This window comes from Pteropus alecto, unplaced genomic scaffold (assembly GCF_000325575.1).
Source record: "Pteropus alecto unplaced genomic scaffold, ASM32557v1 scaffold94, whole genome shotgun sequence".
NCBI classification, from domain to species: Eukaryota; Metazoa; Chordata; class Mammalia; order Chiroptera; family Pteropodidae; genus Pteropus; species Pteropus alecto.
Window position 1 is genome coordinate 14321788 of NW_006437736.1, and position 18303 is coordinate 14340090.

Sequence of the window (18303 nt, forward strand, 5' to 3'; positions counted from 1 at the left end):
AGTGGGGGTGAGGGCGAGCCAGAGCGACCGCGAGGCTGTGAGAAAGTGGGCGAGTGTGCGAGGGCGCCCGGCCTGGCTGTAGGAGCCGCGGTGGCGGAGGAGGAAGGAGGCGGCTCCCGGCATCCCGACCCCCTCCCCCTTCTCCGCGGACCGACAGCCCGCCCCGCAGCCCGCGCTTCCCCCGGAGGCCCCAGCTGGGCTCCGCTGGCCGAGAGCTAGGGAGCAGCCACCCGAGCCAGGTGAGCGTCCGCTCTCTTCCCTCGCCCAGGGTCGGGGGTGAGGCAGGGACGTGCCGACCCCGCGCCCGGCTCCCCGCAGCGGGCGGGTTCGGCCGAATGGACTCGGCGCCGAGCGGGGGGCTCGGCCGGGGTGGGGGCCCGGCTGGGCGCTCTCCTGCCCCGGGCCCGGAAAGGCCGGGGGTCGTTTCAGAGCTGTGACGGTGGGGAGCGAGGCAGAACCTAGACTCGGGTATGCTGGGAGGGGTCGACGATGCCGTGTGCCTGTGGCTGGGAGGACTGTGTTGGAGAGTCAGCGACCTCGGGCGTGAAGTACGGTTTTCCTGTTGTGAGGGGGTGTGGTAGCCCTGGGAATGCGCTGTGCTAACCTGTCCCCAAGAGTGTGGTAATCTCTGCTGCCCCTGTTTCCATTAGACAAATTCCTGTGGTGTGACCGAGGGAGGAGGATGTGGTGTTCCTTCTGCAGTCGTGATGTTTTTAATTCCATGTTTTCCCCCTTACGTGTAAATTTTAGAGAGTGTGACAGTCATTCCTCTTTCCTTTGACATCCTTTGAATAAGAATAGGGTGACAATATCATTGCCTATTTTGGTTGACTTTTTTTTTTTTAAAGCATTTGACCCTGTTGCAACTCTTACTTCCCCCTGCTCCCCTTTAAAAAAGCCAAAAAGGGGGTAATTTCAGATTTACTGATTTATCCTTATGTTTGATATCAGATTTGTAATCCCAGTATTTTATCCCATTTGTGTTTATGAATAGAGATGGGTCTTTAATTCTGTTCTATGAGTGAAGTTACACTAACCGTGGTGAATATATTTTCGATGTAAATTCTTTGTGTGCTATTATTTTCCCATTAATTATGAAATTGTTCCCACATCTTTGCTGAGTTGGATTAAATTCTAAATCTGTATGGAAAGTACATGGGAAGCTTAGTATGGAAGATATTCCTTTTTTGTAGGCTCGTCATGTTATATTTATGGACATTTTAATAACTAATTAAAATTTACATGTTTAAATCTCATTTTAATTCTTTCACAACATTAGGTAGTTTAAACGTAATTTTTTTTAAAACAATTCGTTGTCAATATACTTTAAGATATTCATTTGGAATAAAACACTCTCTGAAATTCCAGTTATGGAGATTTAACGTTTATATTGTAGAACAAAAAACTAATTTAAAATATTAACAGTCATAGAAAATTTTTTTTTCTAATGGTTACTGTGCGTTATTTGGTTAGTGTGTCAAAGGGGAGGAGACCTATTTTGTTTTGAGGTAATCTTGTTCCTTTCTATCTTGGTTAGTGCTATTAATTTCCTTCTTTCATGTCATAGATTTAGTTGTTAGTTTGGCAACATGGCTGTTGATGTTTTTATCTTTTTCTGTCTCCCTTTTTTTCTCTCTTGTCTTCTCTTACCCCCACCAGGTGCTGGAGTCTGCTTTTCAGGGAGGGGGGCAGTCTGTGATTCTGAAAAAAGAGCCAAGAAGGGGAACAGCAAATTCAGTCACTTACAATTCTCCACTCAGTCAAGAGCCACTTTTTTTTTTTCCCGCCTTTTCCCCTGCAGGGGGCAAGGAGCTGCATATCTAACCTTTAGACTTTTGGCTACCAGCTAAAATTCCACTTATCTTAGTTTCTGTGGGGATAGCTTTTAAGATTTTTTCTCATGTTTCCTTAGAGTCCCTATTGATAGCATCTGGGGGTGGTGGGAAGAGTGACATGAAGAAACTATCCTTTTTATTTTTCCTTCTCATTTAGTTCCCTTTTCCTCTCCAGAGGGAAATTGCCAGCAACATCTTTTAAAAACTCTACCCCTTCTCAGCTATATTGTGAAGAAACACACTAAAGTGAATATTCTTTTTTCCTATGATCAATGAACACCAACCAAGCTTCAGGCATTAGTTTGTTGGGGCACAGGATGAACCAAGTCCTTTAAAATATCTCCCAATTCTTCCTTTGCCCAATTTGTATCCACCTGGGATTTGCTACTGGGGTAAGTCACTGGACTGATTTCTCAAAACTTCTCCCCACCCTTTGAGCTGAAAGACTGAACAACATGAACCCTGGAAGGGGTTGGGGGAAGGGGACAGAGCAGAACCAGTTGTCCCACACTTTGGGAAGTAGCCTTTATCATCTTCCCTTGGGGAGCAGGCATAGAGACCTAAACTGAGAGAAAATGGGTGGAGGAAGAACTTCTATACCCACGAACAACATGTGAAGAGTGAGAGAAAACCAAACATAAAGTAAGGAGGGTGAGTTTTTATTGTATGTTGCTTGCTGACAACTGTTTTGGGGGGTACTTTAGTGATATGGATTTGTAGAGAGAATTTATGGCAGGTTAGTTTAAAAAGTATTCTCTGCAAATGGGATTAAGTTATAAGCATATGAGAAGAGACTTTAGAAATTGTAATAGATACGTTATTTTAAAATCTGAGGGAGTAGATTGTGATAGGAACAATGAAAAATATTTTTAAATGTTAGCTGTACTGGCATGTGTCGTTTCAAGAGGCTGAATAGGGGAGATTAGGTACAGATGTTGGGGAAATTGTCTTTCATTACTTGGGAATTTTCCTGCTTGTCATATTAAGGGTTGTTAAGAAATAATGTAGTACCTCCAAAAATATTCGTACATAATGTATATTAGATTCATGTGCCATATGTATCTGTGTATATATTAGGTTTGCAAAAAAGAAAGACTGACTTTTGGCTTCATAGTAACTAAATGCCATGGCGTTATTGCCAATGTTTTCTTTTCCAATGCCCGCCCCTGCCCCCCCCACCCCCCTTTTAAAATTGGCTTGGAGGACAAAAGCCACAGAGCTCGCCAGCTCTACTCCCTTAAAGCCTGGTCTGCATGGAACCCTGCTTATATCTTTTTCCACCTTTTACTGAAATTGTATGCGCGCCCTGCCCCCCACCCCCGTTAATTGTTAGCAAAGCTAATTATTTCAGGATCAGTTGTATAGTGATGATGGAAAGTAGCATTAGGCTTTGGTTGTTTTTTATAAGAAATACAATTTTGACAGCCATGTTTAGATCATATGGGATACACATTTGCCTGGTATTTAATATTGAAAATAGCTATGGTTTTTTTGATGCTCTCTTAATGATTTAATATAGTAAACCCCTTTAACTCCTAACCCTTAACTTTTGTCTGTCATATGTGAGGTTCTGTGTTGCCCGCTAGAGATAACAGCAGAGAATAAAACAGGGATTGTCTTCATTGAGTTTATAGTTTAATTTTATTGATATCTGTACTTTTCATTTGTCAGTTCCCCCAGCATTGTCTGGGAGGAGTCTACTAGATTCTTATATAAAATTTGAACCAATTTGTGAATTGATGAATTAGCAAAACAAATTTGTATAAACGTTGATATGCCCAATTCATTTTTACTACTTTTCTAAAGTGGTCATACATCATTACCAAGTTGTGATTAAAAAAAGAAAAATCCAAATCTACCTCTTACTTAAAAGTTTTCAATCTATTCAGCTCCTTATCTATTCTTTCTCCTACCCTCTTCCCCTCCTCTCTCTCTCCTTATGATACTTGCTCTTGGCTTCTGGTTCTTAGGAATAAGTTCTCCAAAATAGAACATGGGTTTGCTATATGAGACTAGTTCTCTGTTACTGCTCTGCTGTCCCATAATTGATAGCATTTTAGACCTTGATATATCTTCAAAACTGCATCTTGAAAACTCATGCAGGTTTGCTGAAATAACAACCTTGGAATTCTGTGATGCTTTGGAGTTATCAGTTTAGCTATATCTATAAATATAAAGCCTTCAGCTTGAGTATATTAATAATAGCTTTCCAACTCTTTCTCAAAGTAATGTTCAATGTTCAAAGAAAATTTGGCCCAACATTTAGCATGTCAAATGTAATGAACTTTGAGCTGTACTGTACATTGTGTCTCAGGAACATTTTTCAAATCTTGTGCCATGTTCTAAAGATACTTTATATAACCTTCTGTTGAAAGAAAACTATATGTTTTTAAGCTTAATATGTTTTATATACCACTTTCTATTGGGAATTTTAGTAACTAAGGAACAGGTAACTTAACATTTTTTCACCCTTTAATTGAAAATGTGTAAAAATTTGCATGTTAATTTGCTCATGACATTTCACTCCCCTTTTCAATATTTTTTAAATTATGGTCAATCCATACAACATAAAATCTACCATCTTAATCATTTTTAAGTACACAGGTTAATGGTTTAAGTACATATTGTTGTGCAACCACCACCATATCCATCTCTGGAACTCTTCATCTTGCAAAACTGAAACTCTATAGGTAAAACAATAACTTCCCATTCCCCTAACCCTCAGCGCCTGATAACCACCATTCTATTTTCTGTCTCTATGAATTTGACTCCTTTAGATACCAGAGCATAATGTCCTCAGGGTTCATCATGTTGTAGCAGGTATCAGCATTTAATTCCTTTTTAAGGTATAGTCTGTATATACTACATTTTGCTTATTTATTCATCTGTGGATGGACATGAGTTGCTTCCACCTTTTAACTATTGTGAGTGATGTTGCAATGAACATGTGTGTGCAAATACCTCTTTGGGACTCAACCTTCAGTTTTTTGGACCTAAAAGTGGAATTGCTGATCATATGGTAATTCTATTTTTAATTTTTTGAGCAACCACCATACTGTTTTCTATAGCAGCTGCACCATTTTATCACGTTCCTACTGACAATTTGCAAGGCTTCCAGTTTCTCCACATCCTTCCCAACACATATTTTCTGTTTTTTTGATAGCCATCCTACTATGTGTGAAATAGTTTCATGGTTTTGATTTGCAGTTTCCTAGTGATTATTGATGTTGAGCATCTTTTCTTACTCGTAATGTTTTAACAATCAGATAATATTTTAGCTCTGTGAGGGCTGGGACTGCATCTGTTTTGTTTATCATGGTATTTTAGGTAAAGTGCATTGTAGACAGTCAAATATTAATTGAATGTATTACTTAATTGAATGCTTAGTTTTGTGTACTTAGTTATCTTGTTAGAGTCTTAGTTTTCTGTGATTACAACTGATTTTTGACTTTGAACAGTTTGCTTTTTTTGAGGGAGATATATACAAATACTTCTCCAGGGATGTTGTGAAAAGGAGCTTAAAAATAAAATGATCAAATGTAAAATGATGATCTTATTAGTATAAGAATATAAGAATAAAGTCTCACTTACAAACATTACTTGTTGACATGCATACCTCGATGTGAAGGAAATAATTTCCTTTAGTTTTTGAGCAAGATATGGTAGAATCAGTGGCCTATAATAAAGAATCCACAAATATCATTGACATAAACAGGATAGCAGTTTATTTCTTTCTCTTGCAAAGAGGTAGTAGGCAGTCCAAGGCCATGTCTCTACACAACTGTTAAGGATTCAAGTTCTTCTAACGTGAAGTTGTGTTTTTCCTAGAGTTGACTTCATAATCCAGATGGTTGGTTGGTAGAGTTAAAGCCATAACATCCACATTCCAGGTAGCAAGGTGGAGGAAGGGCCAAGGAAGAGGACACCACTCAACCCATTTCCAATTTGCTCCAAGAATACTTGTTGGTGGGGCTTGAGTGGTGCTTGCACCTGCAGCATTTACGCCGAGATAACTCGCAAATTACAGCCCTAACCTTATCCTCAAAGTTTGCCATGAAATATCTCGCTTTTATTATTATATTTTCACATCGCTCTAGTATATCAGTCTTTGGAAACAAATGACACCATTTTATTTATAGCATTCTATTTTTAGTAGTGGTATTTCCATTTACAAAATATAGTAATTCTCAATCACTGAAAATGTCAAATCTTAGGAAACATAGTATTCCTATGTGTGATGTTAACATCATTCTCAAATAGTCATTAGCTGGAGATTCATTTGATGAATCTGATTTATGTATACATTTTTTTGTTACATTAGGATCAGAGACAAGTCCTGTTTAGAAATAATCCTAAGAACAGTTCTTATATTCTGTTTTCACATTGAAAACAGATTTGCTTCAGTCTCAAAGAGTGTGTTTATGTAAAATTAAATTAATGCTGTCAGTGAGCTGTACATTTTTTTTTCCTAAATGGGAAATAAGTATGCTTCCTGGAATTTGTAGTGTAGTACTTTCACTCACCTCTCATTGGCCAAGATTTAGTTATATGACCATAACTACTTGTAAGAAAGCCTAAGGGATACAGACATGGCATTATACTTAGCTTAATGTCAGATATCTTATTACTAAGGAGTACATAGAAAATGGATATTGTGAGGCAATTGGGGATCTCTGCCATAGGGTGTATGGAACTTGAAGTCCCTTGGGCTCTACTACCTTCTCATTGTGTGAATTTAGACAAGTTAACTAACCTTTCTTCTACAGCAGCTTCACTTGCCAAATAAAGACAATAATGTGTCAGGGATGGTTTTGAGGATTAAACGAGAAGATAAAAATAAACTGCCTAACACAGTATTTGGACATATACCCACTCAAAATGTGAATTTATTTTTCTTATCCAGATTCTCTTCGATATCTTTAAGTGTAGTGGAAAAGAGTACAAAGAGCTCAGAAAACCTGATTCCTAGTCTTTCCTCTACTATTGTGATATCTTGGGCAAGCTGTTTGTTTAAAATAGGATAATATATGTCTGTTCCTCACATAATTATATGACAGTAAATGAGAATATATATGTGGAAAGTATTTTGCAAACTGTAAATAGAGAATGTATTTAACTACCTGAATGCATTGTTTTGCCTTTATGCTGCGTGTATTTCTTTGTAGGAAGGGGAATTTATAGGCACTTGTCTATATATTCCAAAATATTTCCTTATCTTCATTGCTTTTTCGGTTTCTGTGTAAACACTCATGTTTTACCATTATTTTTTTTCAGTCTTTTGATAAAGGGACCATATTGAATTTGGTTAGGAAAATCGTTATCTTCTTATTTTTCACCTATAATCATGTATATAGCTTTTTAAAAAGGGTATCATAGGTGAAAGAGCTATAAGAAGGAGAGTGTATGAGTGGATGTGTTATGCAAATTTTGAGAAATTGGATGTTTGGTCTGTTTTTGAGGCATCTTCTTTCGAGTATAAGGAGGGTACCATGAGGACTGTTATATATTTCTTTTCTGTCCCTGGTGTAGTCAGTTTTGATTAATATCCAGCCCCTTGCTGCTGCTTTCGCAGCATTCCAGTCTACCTTCAAGTTAATGTAGTAAAGAAAATGACATTTTATAAACTTAGAACACAAAAACAGTAATATTATTTTAAGTGGCATCTTAGCTAAAGGATATGATTTATATAGGAACTACCTGGTTTCAAAGGGATATTCTTTTGTGATCATTTATTGATGAACATTATTAGTGGGTAATGGAGTAACTGGAATAACACTATTATTTGGGTGTTTCTGAGACTCTTCTGAGCTTTTCATCTTAATGTTTATTTTTTGTACCTTTAACAGCAAGTCAGATCTACTTCTGACAGACTTTTGGATAGAGTAAAGAAAAGGAAAGAGAGTAAACTTTCATGTACCAAATTATGTGTTGCGTTTAGGGGAGCAGTTGGGAAGAATTGGTGACAGTAGAACTCACTGAGAGAAAAAGCCTTGGTATACAGATTCTTGCTTAAAAGGTGAAGTATCACAAAGTTGACGTTAAAAGGTACAGTTTTATTATTAAGTCACATGACACGAGAGAGAGTGCACGTGCACAAGCTATTAATTTTAGGGAATTGGCTAGTGCGATTGTGGGACTGGCAAATTTGAAATCTGTAGGACTGGCCAGTAGGCTGGTAACTCAGGCAGAGTTTCTCTGGGAAATCTTAGTTTTGCTCTTTAGTCCTTCAACTGATTGGATGAGGCCCGCCCACATTATAGAGGCTAATCTCCTTTACTCAAAGCCAGTTGACTGTAGATCTTAATCACATTTACAAAATGTATTTCACAGTAACATGTAGACTATTATTTGACCAAACAGTTGGGCACCATTGCCTAGCTAAGTTGACACATAAAATTTAACCATCACAATGGGAAATCCAGGTGTTGGAGCATGTTTGTGGTGACTAAAAATAAAAATTCATATTTTTACTTTCTCAACCGAGGTAGTAGTGGGTGGCATTAATTAGGGATGCCTAATGGCACATAGAAATATGATCTGTAATTCAGTTTAGAGTTGCTGGTGAGAGAGATATTCAGGTTTCAATGATAATTGTTGAAACCTGGCTGAGGATGACATTTCTAGAGAAAGGAGAGAAGGGTTTAAGAATGAAGCCCTGAGGATTATGTACAGAAAGAAAGCTGTAAGGGAAAAAAGTCACAGAAAAGGAGCCTGAAGGAGTGTACAACTCAAGATACACGTGTTATTTTTTTTCTATAAACCTGATCCAACTTCTGTATTTCATATCCAAGACAGAATGATGTCATTGAAAGCATTCTCTAGGAATTGCCAAACGGAGTAAATTTAGTTTGTGTATTAGTATTTCATTTTTTTTCTCTACCCTTTATTCTTTTTCAGTCTTTTGATTCTGAGTTCATATGCTGTGTCTTATCTGGAATAAAGAATTTTCCTAATAGTAAGAGATATCTGAATAATCTTCAGATGGTAGATTGTGATTTTTTACCAGAATAATTACTATTGTGAAAGGGCCTCACAAGAAAAGTGAATGAGTCACTTTATGATTCACATTTAATTAGCCTTACCTAGACTATTTGAAGATGACAGTGACTTTTTTAATGGTGTGCCTATCCAGAAGTTTGCATGGGAAAACTATCTCTAATATAAAAGGAAATTCTCTTTGAATTTCTCTTCATTTCAAAAAATCTACATTAGTAGTTATCAATAGTGTTTATTTGGTATCTGATATTTACACATATGTTGTTTTCCTTGATACTTGGGAAATAGAGGGTAGAAATTAGTTGATCTGAGTTTACGTTCTAAGAGGAGAAATACTGTAGTGTATATGTAGACATTTGCAAATGCTTTATTTATCTTATACTATTGGAGAACACCTTTTTTTTTAAACTTACATATACTTGATTGAAAGCTTTCTTATGGTACATACAGTATTTTATATAGTCGATCTCTACTTTGTTCACACTAACTTCAGTGAGTTGTATTTGAGTTTTTTATGCTCAAGACGGCTCAGTTGCTGCTGTTGGCGTTGGTTTGTTTTCTTTCAGGATCAAGGTGGATAGTTTCATATAAAATCTTATTTTTAATTCTTTGGCAATTCTTTCCTGTATTCTTAGTTTTGCATAATTGTACCTACATCGTGGAACCAGCATCCTAAAGTCCCCAAGATAAATCCTCCCACGCCAACATCACAGGATCTTCTAATTCTGTCTTCCTCTTCCCAGGTGCCCTGGTGCCCTGGTGCCGCAGGGCTCTGGTATGGCAGCCATGTGGATGAATTGGCACCTTCAGCTCCACCCTCAATAAGCTCTTCTTGTACGGATAACTTATTGAGTAACCAAACCTACTCCATTAAATGTCAGAGGGAAAAAAAGGAACCATTTTATTTTACAGGGGACTCTTTTCTCTATTAAAATAGTGACTGTAATTTGAACTTTTTTTTTCTTAAGACACAGGACTATCATTTTGGTGTACTTTTGGGCTCCTGGACTGCATAAATTTGTTTGCTTTTGACTGCTTAGAAACTTTTTTGTTTTTTCTTTTTCTTTATGTTACTGGGAAAAAGGGAAGAGTAGATGTTTTAAAATAGTAGGGGAGGAGGAGGCTATCAGAGGAGGCCTGCTGGTCCCTTCCAGGCCCTCCGCCCCACAGGAAGGCATTGCTGGCCAGACCATGAGGGTGGTGGTAGGGATGAGGGATGATGCAGAGCCTCTTGTCTTTGGGGTTGGAGAGTCTTCATATGACCATTTCTTGGATATGGTTAGATGTGAATTCCAATGGAGTAGCCTTAAAAAGTTAAGCAGCCACTGCAGCAGCAGCCTTGGGCACCAAGGATGGCCAGCCCCAAGTCCTCCTGTGGAAACAGGAGTGGCCATGGGGTGGAGAGGTTGTGCCCTTTAATTCCCGGTCAATAAACTGGTCTCTGGACAGGTGTCGCTTGGAGATACAGCACCAATGGAACCACAATTAATAAGCTGAAAGTCGTTAAGAATCAGATGGGCTCTTTACAAACTGGGGATGTCATCTACTTGGTTTACAGAAATAATGAGTTGGAACACAGTGTGGCATACTTCTATGATCTTTACATGAAAAGCAAGGCATAACAAAAATCTTTTGAAGCTGATAAAGAAAAGGTATGCTATATAATTTAAAGATACCTCGGTTCCAGGTGAGGTGACTTCCGTTGAGATCCTGCCATGTTTCCTGCCACTTAGGTGGGCTTTGAGAAACCATAGCCATCGAAACTAATGTCACCCCTCTTCAGCACAGCCTCTATCTCTTTCATAGAGTCTTCTTTTGCAGGGCAAGAGCATTCCTCCAGTTCTAGGTCCGGGGTACAGGCACCCCTTCTGAAAGATTGTGGCAAGTGATATCTCTAGATTGGCTTCAACTCTCCCAGACAGAAGGAATATCATTTTCCTTGTTCAAACCCCATTTAGAGAATTTGGAGCCCATTAAAAGGAAAATGAAGAGATAGGGATCCTAAACCAAACCTGCAGTTTGCTGCATACTGGTGTAGAAACACCCAAACTTTATGCGGCTGTGAAACCAGATGAGATAGAAATGCTCATGTGCATCTCAAGTTGCTGCATGCCTGTGTGGAATGGCAGTCCCGGAGTGCTTTCACTGTCCTAGCACAAAATCACTGGAAACACCATGTTGTGTTGCCGTGGTGACCTGGGCTTTTTCTGAGAGCTGACATATCAGTATTGGCAGAATGTTTCTGCTTCTCAGTTGCCAGTGGCTGTAACGTCCCATCCTGATTTCTTTTGGGGCCCCAACTGCTGTGCTCATGCAATATTGTTTCATACAATGAAATTCAATCACATTGGTGAATAGACGATGTTCAAGAACTAAGTGTCAGAGGAGGCATTGAGATGGCTTCAGAGTGTCAAGAAAAGGGTGTTTCAAAAACTGCCCAATATAAACATTTTATAAAGCCATTTTTCCAGTTCTCTCAAGGGAAATTGGAAATCTTTACATTAGGTACTATGGTGTGACTTTTGTGGAGCTTTTCCTTCTAAGAGTGAGACCCTTCCTAGTGGCCTGGGAGACCCTGTAAGGCCACATCCCATCTTCCTAGTGTGTAAGTTGAGTTATTACCATATCTAGCCTAGGGCTTGAGTGGGCGTGTTCTTACCCCCGCTGTGCAGCAAGGTCACAGAGGGGCAGGAGGCTCTGGGCATCCCCTTTGCTGGTTACTTGAGTCTCGCCCTGATGCATTACCACAGCTGAGAGCTCCTTCCCACCCCTTGCTTTTCCACAGCTACAAGCCCTTTTCCTGCTTTCCTGTTTATCTCCCACATTATTTTTGTTCATTCCCTGCTTTCCAGTGACTGATACCTTTGAGGCCAGGGGTCATGAAGCAGGTATGGCAGGCCAAGGTTTGGGGTGTGTATGTATTGTGGGGTGCCTATGTCCCATGATATTCTGGTCTTAATCACTGTGGGCATCTGTGGAGCAGGCCCTTCTGGCTGAGACCCTGGGGAGTGCGTGAGGGGTCCATTAGGGACAAGTTCTAGCAGGGAGATGGTGGAAGCTGGCTGTCAAGTCAGTATGGCTGTTTCTTCCTCTAGTCCTTGCCCTTGTCCTTTCCATCTGTTAGTTTGCCATGTCATCTGAAATAATAATAGGAATTTTATTTTTGAAAAAAAATTCTTTTGTTGAAATCACCTGTTACGTTTGTTAGTAAAAGATAACTTTTCACTGCGTCTCAGGAAAATGAATTTCAGCTGTTATCTTGCTCACGCTATATATAAACTCTGAGAAACAAAACTATTTGTGGAAGAAAGTCCTTTTTTGCATTCTAGTAAACAAGCTGTGTTTGTTTTAAAATCTATTTAAAGAAAGAATGAAAACACTAAGAAAGAGCATGCTGTCCTGACTGAAATACACAAATTTTAATGAAAAGACTTCGGCATTTATTTGGTTATTTAAAGTTCTTTCCCACATTCTCAAATTATTTACTGTGATTAAAGTTACTATGTAAATAACTTCAGTGTTAATGCTCATCTAGCATTTTTTACATACCTATAAATGTTTATAATAAAATATACATACAACAAAATAAGAGAAGAAAATTGAATTAAAAAAACTACAGGTACTTCAATATATATGATCAGAGTTTGTAGTGATGGGAGAGCTATGGGAATATGGGGAGAGGTAAATCATTTGAAAGTAGATGATCAGATTAAAGTATATTCATATGTAATATATGGAATGATATTGAAAGCTTATGATAAGTGACCTGCTGTAATTATAAAACTGCAGTGCTAGCTTATTCAGTAGAAAATGAAAAAATCTAATTTCAGGGGAGGTTGTCACTTTCCGTATTTTTAGTGGTGTAAAAATTTTTAATTTGAATGCACGGGAAAAAGTGATGCTCTTATTATCCTGTTTCTATAGTTAGTATATAATCAACATCTATTTGTGTAACAGCCAGAAATTAAGTAGATTTCTTGATTTGTATGTGTATTTTCTCTTCATCTAGAAAGAGTTTACATTCAGGAGGAAATAATCCAGGAAAAGGAATAACAGACAGTCAAGATGTGTAGCTCTGTGGCTGCCAAGTTGTGGTTTTTGACAGATCGTCGAATCAGGGAAGATTATCCCCAGAAAGAGATCTTACGAGCATTGAAGGCCAAATGTTGTGAGGAAGAACTGGATTTTAGGGCTGTGGTGATGGATGAGGTGGTGCTGACAATCGAGCAAGGAAACCTGGGTAAGTCTATACTAAGTAATGTTTTGGATTTTTACTTAGAATATGGTGAATCTGCATGTTTTGGGAATAATTAGGACAAAGGAATTGTTAATAGCCTTATCATACTAAGTATTATCTAATTTTAAGAAATGGAAATGCCAGTATTTATTAAACCCCTTATAGTCTTATTTAGGAAATAGTTGGAATTTTTGATTAATTTTCAGAGAATACTTAATGGGTTAGTATTGTTAGCAATAATGTTGGGTAAGGATATAAAATAAACATTTAAAATATATTCTAGATCACTTACTTGCTTTGTGACTGGAATCATAATGAGGCTATATATTTTAATTTCCTCATCAATAAAATGGAGACAAGTGGCTGTTGTGAGAATTAATATTCAAAGTACAAATCTTCTATTGTTGAGTAATTTCATTCACAGGCTGGTTAATAGACCAGAATCTTGCCTGATTAATAACATATGATACCAGAGATTTAAGTAAATAGAATCTCTTTGGAAACATTTACTCTTTATTCTCTGCTCTCTTAACATCTATTTCATTCTTAGTACCTTTCTACACAGTTATTGTTGCTTTTGAAAGAAATGCTTTAGAAATGTTTCTAATTTGTTTCACTTGAGTGAATAACTACTTACTACCTTTATAAAATAGATAGACACTATTTTCAGTCCAGCTCTCTTTTTTTAATATATGTGGCTAGGTCCAATACACATATCCTATCATATATAGCAACACATATATCCTAGGATGCATTTTTCTATTTGTGCAAAAAACATTGGGAATTTGCTAGAGATTGCATTGACTCTAGATTGCTTTGTGTCCAATCCATGAACATTATTTATTATTTAATTTCTTTCAGTAATGTTTTATAGTTTTATACAAGTATTTCACCTCCTTGGCTAAGTTAATTCCTAAGTATTTTATTCTTTTTTATGCTGTTGTAAATGGAATTGTTTTTGTAATTTCATTTTTAGATTGTTCACTGTTTGTGTATAGAAATGCAACTGATTTTTGTGTGTTGACATTTTATCTGCTACTTTGCAGAATTTATTCTAACAGTTTTTTTTTTCTTTTGTAGAGTCTTTAGTGTTTTCTCCATATAAGGTCATATTATCTACAAAAAGCAATACATTTTACTTCTTCCTTTCTAATTTCGGTGCTTTTTATTTCTTTTTCATGCCCAATTGCTCTGGCAAGAACATCTAGTAGTATGTTAAATAGAAGTAGTGAAAGAGTAGGCATCCTTGCCTTATTCCTGATATAGAGGAAAACCTTTTCAATCTTTCACCACTGAGTATGATGTTTGCTGTAGCATTTTCATATGTGGGTTTTATTATGTGGAGATGGTTTTTTCTTAATCCTATTTTGTTGAGATTTTTATCATTAAAGGGTGTTAAATTTTGTTAGATGCTTTTTCTGCATCATTAGAGGGGATCAAGGTTCCCTGCTTCATTCTGTTGATGTAGTATATTACATTGATTGGTTTTCATATGTTGAATTATCCTTGCATTTTAGGAATAAATATCTCTTGGTCATGGTGTATAATCCTTTTAATACGATGCTGAATTCTGTTTGCTCGTAGTTTGTTGAGGATTTTGCATTGATGTTCATAGGGGATACTTGGGTGTAGTTTTCTTACAGTGTTTTTTGTCTAGTTTTGATATCAGGGTTATGGTGGCTTCACAGAATGAGTTAGGAAGTGTTCCTTCCTCTTCAATTTTTTGGAAGCGTTTGAGAAATATTTGTATTGGTTCTTTAAATGTTTGGTAGAATTCACCAGTAAAGCCATCAGGTCAACTGGTCCTAATTCATTGGGGGTTATCCTGGCTCTTTGGTACTTCTTTTCCATTGTTGTATAAGTAGACAAGCCCATCCCCAAATAACAAAGTTATTTCATATAATTAAAACATTTTAATTTATTCTGGACATTTTTCTTAAATATTCCCTTGGATGTTTCCTGTTAATTGTGAAGAGAAGAAAAGTGAACAGTTTGAGAGTACCTACTATTTAGAAAGCATAGCGCTAGGAACCCTAGCTACATATATCTTCTTTCCTTTTTCAAAAGACTAATAGCTTTATATCTTTTTATTACACAAATGACACAGACAGTATCAAAACATAAACGTGAAAGCAAATATCATCTGAATATCCCTTTTCCTCCTGTTATTAAAGTTAATAGGGAACTCTGATTATATTTAGTCTGCATGCTAAATCAGTCTACATTTTTGTTATTAATTCTTCAGTGAGATACTTGAATTAAATTTATCTTCTCTGCCAGCACTGAGTGTAAATTATGTCTGTCTTATTAGACTGTTTGCCTGTCCTTTTGCAAAGTAGTTCAGGAAAGTGAAGAAGTAGGATTAGTTATACCTCTAATGCTATAAACTCTTTCACATTTAGGGATCAAATTGTTCTTGGAAATGGCTATAGTTTTATATGTGATGTTGAGTATTATGAATTAGAGTATAGCTGTATGAATAAAAGTTACTATGAAATTACAGGTAGTAGAAGTGAAATAAACTTTAGAAAATGTGACATGCTTGCAAATAGGTAAGCAAGTCCTTATATAAGTGCCATGTCAAAATAATTCCCTTCATTATTTATTATTCCATAGCTTTTAGTTTATACTTATTAATACTTTACTAAAAATTATATGGTTAAATAAATTACATATTTTTATTTATATTTACTTATATCTGTATTAAGAAAGTTTATATCATGCAGTTGTGATTGCTAAAAGTTGGGTAGAGTAAATATTTGTCTTTAACCTGGAGCTACTGTTAAAAAGTTTTCCATTTTTCAAAATGTACAGAGAGGCTGGACATTTAAAAGAAGCTTTGCATACATTACCAAGTTGCTTTGCTTCCTCTCTCCCCTCTTCTACAGTACTGTGTTGCTAGAAGACTGCAGCAAATTTTTTATGGCTGGCTTCATTAACAATAATTTAGATTATGTTTTTCCTAACTTCTGTATAGCTTTTCTTTACCATTCCAAGAAAGATTGTTATTTTATGGGTAAAGAAAATGTAATAGTTAGGTTGGATATAGTATTTTGAGTTTTAATTTTCAAATCATATTAAAATAGTAAGAAAAAATAATAAAAACAGGCTTTCATGTTAAATTAGCAAAATAGAAGAGTATCTTCTAATACTGAGTCCTTATGCATCAAATATTAAATAAAGCAAATATGTTCAATCGGGGATTGAGGACAAAGGTCCTATTGCCAGCAACCTACCCACCCTACCTTCGTAAACTGAAAGTAATGGAAAGCCACTACCAGTTATTAATGATGTACCGTGTACCAGTCATTTATTAAGTACTTTACATGCATCCCCCACTCCCTCCAGCCCTTTATTCTCCTCAAAACCTCTCAAGTGGGCTAGGATTTTATCCTAAAGTTCAGAGTACTTAAAGAAGGTGCTCAGCAGATATTTTTGAATGGATAAATAGATGAGTCCCTTAAGGATATTTTGTCTTTTTGTTTATCAATTTCATGAAGTGTTTCTCTTGAGCCAGTTTTTTTTAACTGTCTATAGAAAAGCTAAAGAGAGTGCATTCAAACATGCAGAGATTAAATGTCAGCATTTATAAAATCCAAGGAGGTGAATTATTTTAGCTGGTGGCATCAGAGTTCTCTAAATTTGATGTTTTATATCCTTTTGCCAGTTTTTGGGGTAGTTTGTTATCTTGATCTCAGATTTTGTATTTTTTAAAGGTACTTACAAAAAAAGCTAGCTAGTCATTACTTTCAATAAAAAGTGCTTTAAAAATGGATAGCCATAATGATTGGTTGTTTGCTTACTTTCTATTTTCCTCTTCTCTTTATTTTTTAAAAATTTATTCAATTTCTTTGAACTGAAAAAAAACCCTTCACTCATTTTCTCTTTTTTAAACACATGACTGTCAGCTGCAGTGCGGCAATCCTCAGTGATAATGAGCACACTGTTAGAGTAGTTTTTCTTTTGTTTCTTTCTGTATCACTGATAAAGGTCTGGAGAAAGTGTTTTATTAGTTCCTCATCATTACCAAACGAACTTAGAATTCAAGAGACAAATTTTGTCTTTCCCTGGGATTAATAGCTAGATAAGTCTTGGAAACACATTAGAGGGAAAGGCTTACTGAGAGTGTTAAAGAGGGATGTTTTGATAGGAAACACAAAATATATCTCGTTAGAAAGCAGCCAGATATGAAAGGTATATATAATATTCTTATAAGAATGGATTCTTAGAGTGGCATTGCAGAGTGTCCAGGAGATCAGTAGCAGAGTCGTAAGAGATGTCACTTAGCCTGTTTCGGCTCACATTCTTTTGTACCTGCCCTTCTTTCCAGCCTTGGATCACCTGCTTGCCTAAAATAACAAAGTATTTGTTTCTGTTACTGGAAGCATTGGATTTCTTTCCATCCTCGATAATACCCACGTAGTGTACTATTCAGATCTGACTGCACCTTGGGTAAAGTATTCCCGTACTCACGTTTTCTGGTGGCAGCAGATGGGTGGTTCCTGTTGGTGATATAGACTGAGCACTGGACGATTTCATTGCCTTCTTTATCCGTTTTCTTAAAAAGAGCAAAAGCTGTCTCCCGTTTAGGGAGATGAGAAGAGAATGTAATAATAGTTGAATTTTCTCTTGATAGTATCTCTTCCTGATCACTCAAAACTTAATCTTTGTGTTACCTTTGTTATATTTAATGAATTTGATCATTCTCCCCTGATAATACTGACTTATCTTTTATATAGTACTGAAAACTAGATTTCCCTAGTTTTTTGACTGATTTTTCTTCAGATTTTTGTTGCCTATTGAGATCCACCAAATCTTTGTTCTAGGTTTCTCTATTTTTTCCTTTTGTTTGTCAGCCTATATACCCTGATCTCTTTAGCTATTACATCTCGAGCTGCTGCTGATCTCAAGATGCCTATAGCAGCAGCACAGTGAATGGTTATGAGAATGCCTAAAGCCACAGGCAAAACCCATGTCTGCTGATGACCACATACCTACCCAAAGCTGCCTCTGGAGAATGACTTCCACTTCTCTTTCACCTTTAAATTTTTGTGTAATTGTCTCTCATTGATGGATTCTCTAACCAGAATTCTGTTGGTAAGGGAACATGGGAAATGTTTCTAGCCCCAGCCATACAGGGAGGGATTAAAAGATGGGGGTGAGTTTGCAGTGTGTGGTATCAACAGATAATATTTAGCACAAACCGTCAGTTCTCTCAATCAGAACAGATATAAA

General features: G+C 36.9%; 1 protein-coding gene across 8 annotated transcripts in view; it reads left to right on the forward strand.

Annotated features, from left to right (window-relative positions):
- The first annotated feature begins 6 nt into the window (after positions 1-6).
- Positions 7-18303, forward strand: part of RIMKLB (ribosomal modification protein rimK like family member B) — a 36282-nt gene continuing 17985 nt past the window's right edge. For 3 of the 8 annotated variants that reach the window (XR_003047088.1, XR_003047089.1, XR_003047090.1), the window contains exons 1-2: positions 7-239; positions 12841-13071. Coding sequence is in view for 4 of the 8 variants with exons in the window: in XM_025048714.1 (XP_024904482.1) it covers positions 12897-13071 (175 nt within the window). In the remaining 4 variants the exon portion in view is untranslated. Of the gene's footprint in view, positions 240-1659; positions 2487-12840; positions 13072-18303 lie in introns of all 8 variants that reach the window. The other 5 variants (XR_003047091.1, XM_015591554.2, XM_025048714.1 and 2 more) reach the window with 4 other exon arrangements.